This window comes from Peromyscus leucopus, chromosome 20 (genome assembly GCF_004664715.2).
Source record: "Peromyscus leucopus breed LL Stock chromosome 20, UCI_PerLeu_2.1, whole genome shotgun sequence".
NCBI lineage: Eukaryota > Metazoa > Chordata > Mammalia > Rodentia > Cricetidae > Peromyscus > Peromyscus leucopus.
Window position 1 is genome coordinate 57945222 of NC_051080.1, and position 13507 is coordinate 57958728.

The 13507-nt window shown below is 41.8% G+C and overlaps 1 protein-coding gene across 1 annotated transcript; it reads left to right on the forward strand.

Moving 5' to 3' along the window:
* Positions 1-10148: 10148 nt before the first annotated feature.
* LOC114692290 (elongin-B-like) lies at positions 10149-10494 on the forward strand. The gene is given in 1 exon segment (XM_037197307.1): positions 10149-10494. A coding segment is annotated over 1 exon segment (342 nt). The 5' UTR covers positions 10149-10152.
* The last annotated feature ends 3013 nt before the right edge of the window (positions 10495-13507 follow it).

The window sequence follows — 13507 nt, forward strand, 5'->3', positions numbered from 1 at the left end:
GTGAGCTTCTTACAGCAAGAAAAAATGCAAATGATGAAAAAAGAAAAGACGGTAACAACATGAGACGAGTTGGCACAGGAGGTACACTGGACATTGGGGGGGGGGGGCATCAGCCACCCAGGACAGCTCTAGCAAGGAACGGAGATCTGCCTTAGCTCCAGAGCATTGTCAAAGCTTTGGCAATGGGTAGAGATGTTTCCAAACCAGTATTATAAACCATTTTCGTGCAATCTGTCTTCTCTGCCTAGGAAGTTATTTTTTTTAAGTGTCAAATCCTGCTTGCCGGTAGGTTGTCTCTTTTTGAAGGCACGAGAGGACATTTTAAAGGTCTATCAGTCCTGTGACATTGGAGAGGATAGGTTATGGCATCAGCCATTTAGGGAAAGCCAGCTGCCCTGCTCCCTGCCTCTTATGTTGAAATCAGATGGAGCCAAGCTGTCCTTACTAGAACAAAATATACTGTCTGTGCACAACCTTCCCAATGTGTCCTGGATTCTAGGACCCCCGAGCTTCATTTATTCTTTATAGGACTGCTACATACTTCTAGCAACACAGATGTGAACACACATATACATGCATGCACACAGATGTGCACACATGCACACACACAGTATAACCTTACAAAAAAGTATAATTTTTTTTCTATTGGTAGTAGAAGACAGCTTTTATTTTTCCTCCCTCTAATGCAGAAATGACTCAGTATGTGCAAGAGTCCAGTGGGTAAACACCAGACTTTCCATTGGGGCTACGATTTTATTAGATCCAAATAAAAGGTTATTGCACAGTAACTCCACAATTAGCTCACACCACGACTGGACAATGGCAGCAGTGTTTTCTCAGATTTGATGAGGATTCCAGGTGTTCCGAGCTCCTGTGATTATTCTGACAACCCCAGTCACTAGCCAAGCTGCTATTTTTAAGTACGTAGCACAAAGAATTTGTTTATAACATTGAAGGCAGAGCAATATCTAAGTGATTTGGAAAATACTTTATTGTGCAAAGAAAAGAGCTACAATTTACAAACGTTCAACAGGTGTGGAACGGCAAAGGTCCTGGGCACCTATTAGATTCCCCATTCGGCCTATTGTGCCAGGCGCTACAAGAACTGTATAAAAATTGACTGCAATTCAGAGGAAATAACCCAAGGAGTTTGTAAATCTTCGCTAGTTCTTAAGCAATCTAGTTGTATTTAGTAGTTCATAACACTGACTGATCTCTTTTCCATGAAATGAAATCTGACCTAAATTCCATTAACACCTCCTCCTAAGTCGCTGTTCCTCCTGCCACTTGGGTCTCCCTTTCATTGTAGCCCTTTCCAGAGCCTCAAGTAGAAGAAAGACACCCCGGGTCGTAGACATGATCAGAATTCACTTTGGAACAAGGTCCTTGTCCAACTTGGACTCCGGTGATGGAAGATTGATTTCTGTGTCACTCTGGGTCGCACTGTCACCTCAGTTCTTTGTGGCACAAACCCTTTGTGCTTCTACACCTCCCCGAGAAGCCTGCTTTCCCTCCTCATCGAGTTCCCCTTCTTCTTGGGATCTCCAGATACCAGAACACAGCTGTCTTCGTAATCATCACGTATGCCTGGAAATACAGTACGCTCTTTGCTCAGATCTGAAGGAAAATGCATAGATTCAGGACAACACGCAGTACCAGAAGTATAAACTCACTCAGTGCCAGCATATGTAACAAGTATATTTTAAAAAACTGAAAATAAAAAAGATAAAAGTTAGGCTATAATGTTTTAAACTGACCAAAGAGGGAAAGTATGTGAATTCCTGAAGACAAGTGGTAACAAGAATTTGATTTATGACATTAGAATCAAGTAAAGTCTCCTATATTAAGCAGCCAGTGGGTATACATCAGAAAGGAAGTCAGAACCCAACACCATGTAACGCAGGAGGGGGCACATACTTAGTTTATTTTCTCAGATTAAATATCCAACTTTTCAACTGATGCAATCATAATTGACATTTTAATAACAATCTAGACAGAGGACCCTTTGCACATTGGATAACATTCAGTCATTTGACACCGCGGGTGATAAAATGGTATTTAAATACCATAGATGCCAGAGAAAAAACAAGCTCCCACTTAAAAGTAAAGCTGAGCCAGGAACTAAAAGAAAAAGAAAGGTGCCTGTGTTTTAAACTTAATAGGGGTAAATGATAAGAAACTTTTATGTATGCACAATAGTATTTTCTAATTGACTTATACTGATCAAATATAAGCATTCTTAAATTTTCTGTATACAATAGAAGAAGACAGCTGCAAGGGATATCATCTACCCTTACACCAAGAATTTGTCTATTTTACAAGTTCCTAAGAAGGCAAACCTAAGTGTTTCTTTTACATGGGGAGAAAAGGGAAATGCCAGCCTCAACCTCGCAGACAGGACACCTTCATAGAAGATTATAGAATTCAGATTTCAATGAAGTGGCAATTGTAGTCACAGACATTCAACATCCATGTGTTGACTCTTCACAGTTTGTAAACTGTTCTTTATTCGACCATCAAAACACTACAGATATGTTGGTGATACTTTGTAGGTATAGTTTCTGACTTTCCTAGGAGACACAGTCTCATGGCCAACTCCTTGATCCTCGGGCTCTTCCAATCTTCCCCAATGATCTCTGAGACAGGCACAGGAGTTGTACTGCAGATGCATCCACTGGGACTGGGCTCTCTTACTCTTCAGTTGAGTTTCTTGCTGTTTTCTGTCATTACTGAATGGTCCCCATCTGTTGCAAAGAGATGTTTCCGTGATGAGACATGAGGACTGCACTTATCTATAGGTATAAGGACAAATATTTAGAGTATAGTTAGGGATTATGCTGTTTATTGAAGTATCAGTTGCAGGTTCTCCTCCAAGATCTGTGACCTCACTAGTCCTGGGTAGTTGACTAGGTTTCCAGTACCAAGTACTATATAATTGGGAATATTATGTATATTAACAACAACAACAACAAAAGGAGGCCATGAATTTGAAAAAGAGTGAGGAAAGGTAACTGGAATGGCATGAAAGGGGCAAAGGGAAGAGGGAAATGATGTAACTATATTATAATATCAAAAAATAAAAGACAAAACTAAACACACACACACACACACACACACACACACACACACACACACACACACTGCAGAGCAGATAGTTTTGTTTCATCCTAAAGGTGAATGAAGATCCTGAGAACCCTTACAGTGTTTTGGGTCTCTTTAACTAGTCAACTATGTAGTCATACAGTCCTATGACTTTCTAACCTTTGACCCAGAGCTCTTCATACCACACCTTGCTGTATCTACTCCATAGACGTGAGCAGTAGTCATCAATTTCCAGCCCCTCTACTCCTGAAAAGAAAGCAGCTCTTGGGCAGTCCTTGAAGGATTGGTTAAATCCTACTCAATCATTTGATTTCTTACATTTTTAGAGCCTGCCAGATCTGCTTTGTAGGAATAAGAGCTAAAATGAAACTGTGGCAAGTTAGGAAATGGGAGATGTTTTAGGAGCTCTACATTAGGCAAGTTCAAGTTCTCTTTGAAGGCTAATTACCAAAAGAATTAAATGAACAGACATAACTAGGCTCTTCTTCACTGAGATCCCATGGCAGCCCATTAAAAAAAAAAAAGATATGAGTCTACATTACATGTGGACCTTTGACTCTTTTTGCCTCTGCTTTCTTATATGAGCTGGAAAAAAAAATGGTCACTTAAAGAATTGAAAAGTATCTTCAGGTAGAGTTAGTCATGCATACAAACCTTTAACTTATGCCTCATTCTGAACCCAGTTCCCACCACCATCACCAAAATTAACAGTAATTGAGACACTCCTCTTCCCATTCATCTGGATCTGTTACATTTGAAACCTTGTTCATACACGAGGCTCCCTCCGCTTCATTCCTCAACTTGTTGTCCATCTAACCAGCTTTCAAGGTTTTCCACCACCCTTCAGGCACACGCTTTTTCTAAATTTCAGTTATTTCATGTCAGTGCCTCTTCAATTTTCATCTTAAAAAACAATGTTGTACCTATGGTTCATATCCCCACACAGTGGACTTACTGATTGAAGGACATATTTAAACAGAAAAATAGAGAACACACTACTCCAGAGAGATTTAGGAATGGACCACCCCAGGGATACTGGCTTACGTCCCCAGATAAATCTGGAGGGGAATTATTGTGATTGCAAAAGAGGTTGCTTACAGTCAAGGTGATGCGTTCTCTATCTCTCCATCTCTCTCTCCGAAGAGGAGGATAGGAACATATAAGCAATAAGCATTGAAGTCTTCTCCTGTGGTATCACCAAACCCTCATTTAGTGACTCTGTCCCCATTGGGTAAGTTGAACCATTGTGTAGTGGTACAAATCATTTGTGTGGTGTCTTTTTTATTGTAATAACCTTCCCAAGTCTCTACCACAAAGCTCTTACAAATTCTGTCAGTATTAGTATGTACACTTAGGATAGACCGGCTGTTAGCATGTAAAATCTTGGACACGAACCAGTTTTAGCTGGAACTTCCACTGCCAATGCCGTAGATTTGATAGAACAATCTCCTCACCTGATAGAATTTTCTTCAGTGTTCTCCCAGCCACTTCCTCCTCTTCCCTCCCTTTGAACATATTCACCTTTCCATACTTTGAGTCACTTCCTAATACTCTATTCTAATACTGATTCTTCTCTGCCTCAGTTCTTCTGCAGTACCGCACACTGCTTTAGGAAAATGATTAAACTTCACATGGCCTTGTAGGACTTGAGCACATCTTGGCACTATTCCAAAACCTGGCCACTCCCTTCCATCTTTATCAGTCCTGTCCTTTCCCCCATGAAATGACAAGAAAAGGATGGCATCAATCATCTCAACACATCATCATTTGTATACCACCAGCACACATTATTTCACTATACAACTCAAATAACACCTCCTCTGAGGAAGCCTTTCTAACCACACTGAAGTCTAAACTCGTGGGTTTTTTTTTTTTTTTTTTCTACAAAAAAAAAGTAAAAGTTTCTGGAAACTGCCTAAACATCTCATGTGGCATAACAATTTGCTGACCAAAAGTTTGTCTGATTCACGAGATTGTGAGCTGTCTTGTTTTAGCAATGATTGCCCTATGAAGTCACAGAAGGTGACTTCAGCTAAACTTTATTGAGTAAAATGAATGAATAAAAGAAGGGGAATTAAAGTTTTTCAAATCAGTCTTGGGTCTCATCTTTTTGCCCATCTTCATGAATTTCCATCAGCACCAAATCTTGTGATGGTTTCTGAGGAGGCCACTTGTTTTATGTTCAAAGGCTCATCATAGCCATGTGAGAAGGTGTGGCGAGTAAAGTTTCTGTGCTTTTCATGACAAACTACAACTCTTATCACATACCTCTGACACCACATTCCCGACAGGCCACCCTATATGAACACAGCAAAAGAAACCCCACCAAGTGAAGAAGCAGCTCCCTGGATAAGAGCATAGATGAGACGTTGAAACTGGCCAGACTTCTGCTTCTTACCATCTCGTTTACAAGGACCCTTAACAGTTAGCTCTTCTACCTGGTCAGGGAAATGAAGTGGCTCCCTTCAGAAACTTAGTCTTTGAATTTGAAATGGGAGCAAATTTGAATAACTGGAGTCAGAAGCCAGAGAACTGGCATTTTTGCTCTGCTGCTGGCTGCAGAACAAGAGGAGTTTCTCTGGGAAGATGCTTAGCGAGGCCACCAATCATGGAGGTAAAAACAGAGCAAAGACTGAAAACAGAAGAAGGTGGGTATCACCTAACATTTGCATTTGGACTGAAACTCTAATTGGGAGGCTAAGTGCTCACTGCAGACTTCGTCCTGGGGTTACTTTGGCTACGGGATTCCAGCGAGTGTTAAAGTCATTACAGAACAGCCTCAATCTAAACAAGCACCCACCTTTTCCATTCCACACTGAGATGAAATTACTTTGCTGTATACAACTGAGGAAAAGAACGACGAAAAGACAAGACCTGCTGTCAGTTCCTCTTTTCCCAGCGGAATTATAAAAGCTCACTCTCCCTACACTCTGCTTTTCAAATTTGGACGTCAGACATCTTAGAAGAGTTTTGCATTAACGACTTAGGCTAGTGCCTGACTTAAGTGACACCAGCATGTCTGCCCAGTGAAGAGCTGATTTTCCATGCGAGCACACACAGGGCTATCCAGTCTCAGCATAGCAGCTCTGACAAGCACAAGAGTGAGGGGAGCTGAGAGCCCTGGGCTGTTTATAACAAGAGTCATCAAGGAACTGAAGCTGGTTTAGCTGGAGGGAACAAAGCCAGAAAAGTTGACAAAAATAAAATGTTGCCCAGAATGCAGGAGGGAAGTTTCCTTGGAAGAAATGTCCTTCCTCTATTTCCAAAGACTATGGATGTCTGAGGCTTATTTCTAATTGACAGATCAGGAAATGCAAAGTTTTTCCAGGCAGCCAGGATCATTAGCATGCAGGGACCTGAGGCTTTGTGCCTAGAGCAACTTTTTATTATAAAGAAGATAAAAATGATGTATTGTATATTATATTCCATCAGCCGAGATCATGAAAATCACAATACATGAAATGCAGCCTTGCCTCACCCCACCTAGCAATAGGCTTCTCGGTGCCTTCTGAGGATATCAACCCCTTCCTACTCACTTAATTTTCTTTTTCTTTTCCATTGTCTTTTTCTTTCAAGAAATGCGTGCAACCAAACCTGTTAAGCAAAGAACTCTAAAGAGTGATGGGAAACAAATTAAAATGAGCAGCGTTTAAATAATCAGCACCTGCAAATGACGACGAGGGGCCTGACTGCTGAAATTAACCATATCCCTTAACATCCAAAACAGATGACAGTAAGCCATTTTGAGCAGTCAAGAGAGGAAGCTATATTTCAGTTCTTGGAAAGCCGAACGACTTTCAGTAAAGTTGACCAAAAACGAGTCCCATTTTGATTTAGTTAATCCCACTACAGAAAGGTGGGTTTTCATTAAACCTTTTCTCTGATTTAATAACACTTCAAATGAGCAGCTTAGGACATGGTTCAAAATATATTCATTATTCAGTAAGCTATTGCTGTATGTTCCACCTGGCAGCTGTGAGGCCTTGTAAGAGGAGATGTCTTGTTACTGAGAAAAAGTATTATCCTTGCCAGGATTCTAGTCAATAAATACAACTTCAAATACCAATGCCAAGTAGACAAATAAGGATGCCTCTGCTCGCCCACCCAGGAGCAGAGAAAACCAAAGTAGAAGGGTTACTGTAACCTGGATAAAGTTTGAAATTTTCGCACACGGAGAAAATAATCCATAATTCTATAGACACATGAAGCAGTGAAAGACATAATTTCAGGGTCTAGAGTAACTGGTGAAAATTCTAGCAGCTCTCTGCATTCCTTTCTCACCTGGAGTTTTATGCCCGGTTCTGGAATTCAAGTTGAGTGACAGTCCGCATGGCCATGGCCTGCTTCCAGCTAAGCCCCTGAACTGCAAGAGCTGAAAATTCCAGCAGAGTCCTCAGCTCAGAGTTCTCCCCACCCCAATTCTTGCCAAAGCTTGTGTCCCCAAGGGAAGGCTGTCTGTAGGGGTGACAACTGGGGCACACAGTCAACAGTAACGATGCTCTCCCCAGCCCCCTCGTATTAATAGGACCATTTGTTTCCATTGCAGTTAATATTGTAACCACCTTCTTATCAATGAGCAAAGTTCATAACAACCAAGGTACTTCGAACTAAAACCATGTTCAGAAATTAACTATTTTTACTGGAAACAATCCATTTTAGGTATGCCAGCATTAGTTAACGGGTTTTTTTTCTTTCTTCCTAAACAATACAGAATCATTTTTGCCAGTAAGACCTAACCGCTTTTAAAAAGCTTAGTCCTGTTTGAATCAGGACAGTGATGATGTTTATAGCATGAGAAGCAATGAAATTCACTGTGAAACATCTTCTGGCCAAAGTCATCAGCAGATTTAATAGTACGGTCTTCAGAAAATGAGGAGTGCGGCTGTCACAGATCAGAAGTGCTCTCATTACTCCGAGGACACTGGAGAGCATGTCAGAAGCTTCTCCTGTCTTCTTCCCAAGACCAACATGCTCCAATACATTGGATTTTAACCCTTTAGAGGCTGTGCTGAGAGGGACACCCAGGAAACCAAAGGGAAACTCCTAGGTGACGAACAACTTGTAAGCGACTTTCTCAGGCTGAAAGAAACCATGTATACCCCCCCCCCTACCAAAGTTTACAAACGGTACCCATTTCCAGTACCACCTGCTGCCAAACCCACAGCACCAGGCTAATCGCATGTGCTCAAGGCTAGGCAGGAAGTGCTAGGTCCACACAGAGGGTTTTCAATAACAACTGTGAAACCCAAGCCCATCTAATCCCACATAGGTATGTTTTCTGACTATAAGCCTATGTTTAGGAAAGGCTTTGAAAACCCTGGTTTTAAAAGGATTTTCTGGAAGCTGGGCAGTGGTGGCACATGCCTTTAATCCCAGCACTGGAGAGGGAGAGGCAGGCAGATCTCTGTGAGCCTGGTCTATAGAGCAAGATCCAGGACAGGCACCAAAACTACACAAAGAAACCCTGTCTCAGTGTGTGTGTGTGTGTGTGTGTGTGTGTGTGTGTGTGTGTGTGTGTGTGTTATATGGATTCCCCGGAAACCCACAAGCTACTCTTGCCAGGAAGCAGGTAAGCTAACTGCAGATCTTCGCCTCTCAATCAGCTCCTCCATGTCGAACACCCAGTCTCATCCTCAGGTATTCAGCAGAACACCTGCCATGGCCTCCCCTCCCTCTCTGGCCCCATCTTGAGTGGGTCACACACACACATCTTCTCCTAACTTCCTTCCCCCAGTGCTTTATCCCTGCTGCCAACTCCATCGGGTACTCTGGTCAACCTATAGGTCACTCATGCCGGGGAAGCAGATATCCCCTTCTTCCTCAGCTCCTCCAAAACCAATTCCCCAGTCCTATGCCCAACTCTGTGGTGGTATTGTGTTCCCCAAAATATTGTGTACTCTAATAAATTTATCTGGGGTCAGAGAACAGACAGCCACTAAATACAAAGGCTAGAAAATGGTGGCACTCACACCTTTAATCCTAGCATTCCAGAGATAGAAATCCCTCTGGATCTCTGTGAGTTCAAGGCCACATTGGAAATAGCCAAGCATGATGGATGACACACACCTTTAATCCCAGAAAGCTAGCCTTTAATCCCAGGGAGTGGTGGTAGAAAGCAGAAAGATATATAAGGCGCGAGGACCAGAAACTAGAAGCATTTTGGCTGGTTAAGCATGTGGCTGGTTAAGCTTCAGGCTTTCGAGCAGCACAGTTCAGCTGAGATTCATTCTGGATGAGGACACAGAAGCTTCCAGTCTGAGGAAACAGGACCAGCTAAGGAATTGGCAAGGTGAGATAGCTGTGGCTTGTTCTGTCTCTCTGATCTACCAGCATTGACCCCAATAACTGGCCTCAGGTTTGATTTTATTAATAAGAACTTTTAAGATTCCTGCTACACAACTCCATAGCAGAACATCTACTGTGACCTCTCCTCAATCTCTGACCCCATTCCCAGGGGACTAATCAGATCCTCGCAGAACATCCTGCTTTCTTCCTTCCCGTGGACCCCCTCTGTACTTCCCCAAAGCCCATCACCCTAAGTGTCAGCTCCTAATACCTAGGAACTCATTTTACCTGGAACCCCCAGTGACCACATGTAAAAGTACCCCAGACGAATTCCTTACCAGGCAACACGGAGCTACCACACTCTCCAAAGAACCAGGGAGGACAGCAGAAACCAAGGAACAAAACACCCACACAACAAAGACATGACTAGATATCAGCACCTAGAATTACTGTCCTCCCAACCCCAGATGATCAGACAAGAGGCACAAAAACACAATCAATAAAAGCCAGGACAGCCTGCAGCAAGATCGACACTTTAGTTAGAGGTGTACAGCAGGATCATGAGCAACAGCTGTAACATTCCTAACTGGGCCTGGGTCTGTATACCTGGATCTGGAATCTGCAATCAAAAAGGCCAGCACCAGAGGAGTTGTCTTTGAAGAAAGAACAGCTCATTGTTTCCCTGGCTCCTGTAAATACCTCAGAAAGAGCACCAGGACTGGCTCTGCAAAGTGGGACTCACAACTACCAGAGAAGGTGGTTCTCATGATCCGCCGCCACAAGACCACCATCTTCACGGAAGCCAAGGAGTCGAGTACCGTGTTCCAGCTAAAGCGTGCTGTCCAAGGCATCCTCCAGCAGCCTCCAGAAGAGCAGCAGATGTACAAGGATGACCAGCTCCTTGATGACAGAAAAACTCTGGGCGAGTGTGGCTTCACTAGCCAGACAGCACGGCCACAGGCCCCAGCCACAGTGGGCCTGGCCTTCCGAGCAGATGATGCTTTTGAAGCCCTGCACAGTGAGCCCTTCTCCAGCCCTCCATAACTTCCAGATGTAATGAAGCCATAGGATTCTGGAAGCAGTGCCAATGAACAAGCTGTGCAGTGAGGGCCACAGGCCCATCATTCCCCTAGAGACCCATTCTCTCAATAAAGATGATTTGGCTGATAAATAAATAAATAAATAAAAAGCCAGGACAAACAAGTCTTCACTAGAACCCAGCAACCAAACCATAGCAGTCCCCATGTTAAAACACAGCAGTCAGAGTACTGTAACAAAGCTGAAGTAGAAAAAAAAAAGACCTTAGATAGTCTTTCTATATATGATAGAGGTCTTTAAAGAAGAAATGAATAAATCCCTTAAAGAAATATATAAAAACACAAAGAAACAGTGGAAGAAAATAAGTGAAATAGTTCAAGGTCTGAAAGTAGAAGTGGAATCGATAAAGAAAAGCCAAACTAAGGGAAGTCTTGAAAAGACAACTTTAGGAACTGAAACAGTAACCTGAGAGGCACGCCTCACCAACAGAATACAAGAGATGGAAGAGAGAATCTCAGGCACTGGAGAAACAGTGGGAGGGAATGGATACCTTGACCAAAGAAATTGTTCATTCTAAAAACTTGGGGCATAAAACATCCAGGATATCTGGGATACTATGAAAAGACAAAATCTAATAATAATAGGAATAGAGAATAGAGAAAAGCCCAGGTCAAAGACACAGAAAAAATTTTCAACACAAGCATTAAAAAAAAAATTCCCAACCCTAAAATATGTTGTGGGATATCCTTCTGTATGCTGTGAACATGTGCTGCTATGATTGGTTAATAAAGAAGCTGCTCTGGCCTATGACAAGTCAGGTTATAGCCAGGCAGGAAATCCATGGAGAGAGACAGGAAAGAGAAAAACGGAATCTGGAGAGACGCCAGCCTGCTACCCGAGGAGCAACATGCCAGCAGATCAGTAAAGCCATGGAACACATGGTGAAACATAGATTAATAGAAATGGGTTAGTTTAAGATATAAGAGCTAGCTAGCAAGAAGCCTGCCATAGGCCAAACAGTTTGTAAATAATATTGATTATTTTATAAGTGGCTGCAGTATGTGAGGCTGAGTGGGACCAGAGAAAACATTTTGCTACAAAAGTAGAAGATGCCTAGCAAGTTACATTAAGCATACAGACCAAGACTGGACATAAAACAGAATTCCTTCAGCACATAATACTCAAAACACCAATGTGATAATCATGTTTTTGTCTTTCAGTTTGTTTATATGGTGGGTCATTTGTTGATTCCCATATATTGAATCATCTCTGCATCTCTGGGATAATGACTACTTAATCACAAACAGACAACTCATTGAACATGGAGAGGTCAAGCTGGTGCCTACATAGAACCTTCAACCCTATATTCTAGTGCTTGGTATGGGAAGGTACTCTGCAAGCTACCAAAAGAGAAGCTTATATACCAATCCAGCTGCAAAACTGTTGATCTACAATAATGTCCTGCCTGTAAAATATGCTAGGGCAATGGTGGCACAAAGCTTATGGGAGTAACCAACCAATATCTGATTTGACTTAAGACCTACTCCACAAGATAGAACCCATACCCACCACTGCTTGGGTAACCAAGAACCAGAGACTAGATAACGCAGAGACTTATGATAAAACCAAATACTAATGGTCTTAAAAAAAATAGTGATAAAATGACTCTTGGTGATGTTCTGCTAGACTCATAGATCAAAGCCTTATTCAGCCATTATCAAAGAAGCTTCCTCCTGCAACAGATGGAAACACATAGAGAGACTTACAGGCAAAGAGAGAGAGATCTTGAAATATTCAGCTCTAAATGGGATGTCTCCATCAAATCCCTTCCCTCAGAGTTCAAAGAACCCCTCAGAAGAAAAGGTAGAAAGAGTGTAAGAGCCAGAAGGGATGGAGGAAACCAGGAGAAGAAGACCCCCTAAATTAACTAAGAAAGCTCTTATGAACTCACACACACTGAAGCCACAAGCACAGGGCCTGCACAGGTCTGTACCAGGTCCTCTGCATATATATTATGGCTTTTAGTCTAGTGGTTCTTTTGTTTGTTTAATTGGTTGGTTGGTTTGTTGTTGTTTTGTTTTGTTTTTTCTAGACAAGGTTTTTTTGTGCAACCCTGGCTGTCCTGGAGCTCACTCTGTAGACCAGTCTGGCCTCAAACTCACAGAGATCCACATGCCTCTACCACCTGAGTGCTGGAATTAAAGGCATGTGCTACCACTTCCCAGCCTAGTCTGATGTTTTTATGGGACTCCTGAGTGTATGAATGAGTAGGTCTCTGATTTGTGTGCCTTCTCTTAAACTCTTTTTCTTCTGTTGTCCCACTTGGATATGATTTTTTGTTTATCTTATTATATTTTATTTTGTTATGTTTTGTTGTTATCTCTTAGAAACCTGTTCTTTTCTAATGAGAGGCAAAGAGAGAGTGGATCTGGATGGAAGGAGATGTGGGAACAGAGGGAAAACTGTAATCAGGACATACTGTATGAGAAATGAATACATTTTGAATAAAAGGAAAAATATAAAATAATAAACACTAAATGTATAGAAAAACAAAAAGAATATTAAAAGCTTCAAGGGGGAAATGACCAGTAACATATAAAGGTAAAACTATTAGGATAACACCTGACTTCTCAATAGAGGCTCTAAAAGCCAGAAGAGCCTGGGCAGATGGTCTACAGAAACTAAATAAATACTTACAAACTGAATCCATGAACACATCAAATATATCATTCACCATGATCAACTAGGCTTCATCCCAGAGGTGGAGAGATAGATCAAATTACCTAAATCAATAAATGTGATCCAACAAATAAACAAACTAAAAGACCAAGACAACATGATCATTTCATTAGGTACAGAAAAGGCCTTTGACAAAATCCAGCACCCCTTGATAAAAGTCTTAGAGATACTAGGGATACAAGGAACATACCTAAACATAATAAAGGCAATTTACAGCAAGCCCATAGCCAACATCAACTTAAATGGAGAGAAACTCAAAGCAATTCCACTAAAACAGGAACAAGACAAGGTTGTCCACTCTGTCCATACCTGTCTAATGTAGTACTTGAAGTCTTAGCTAGAG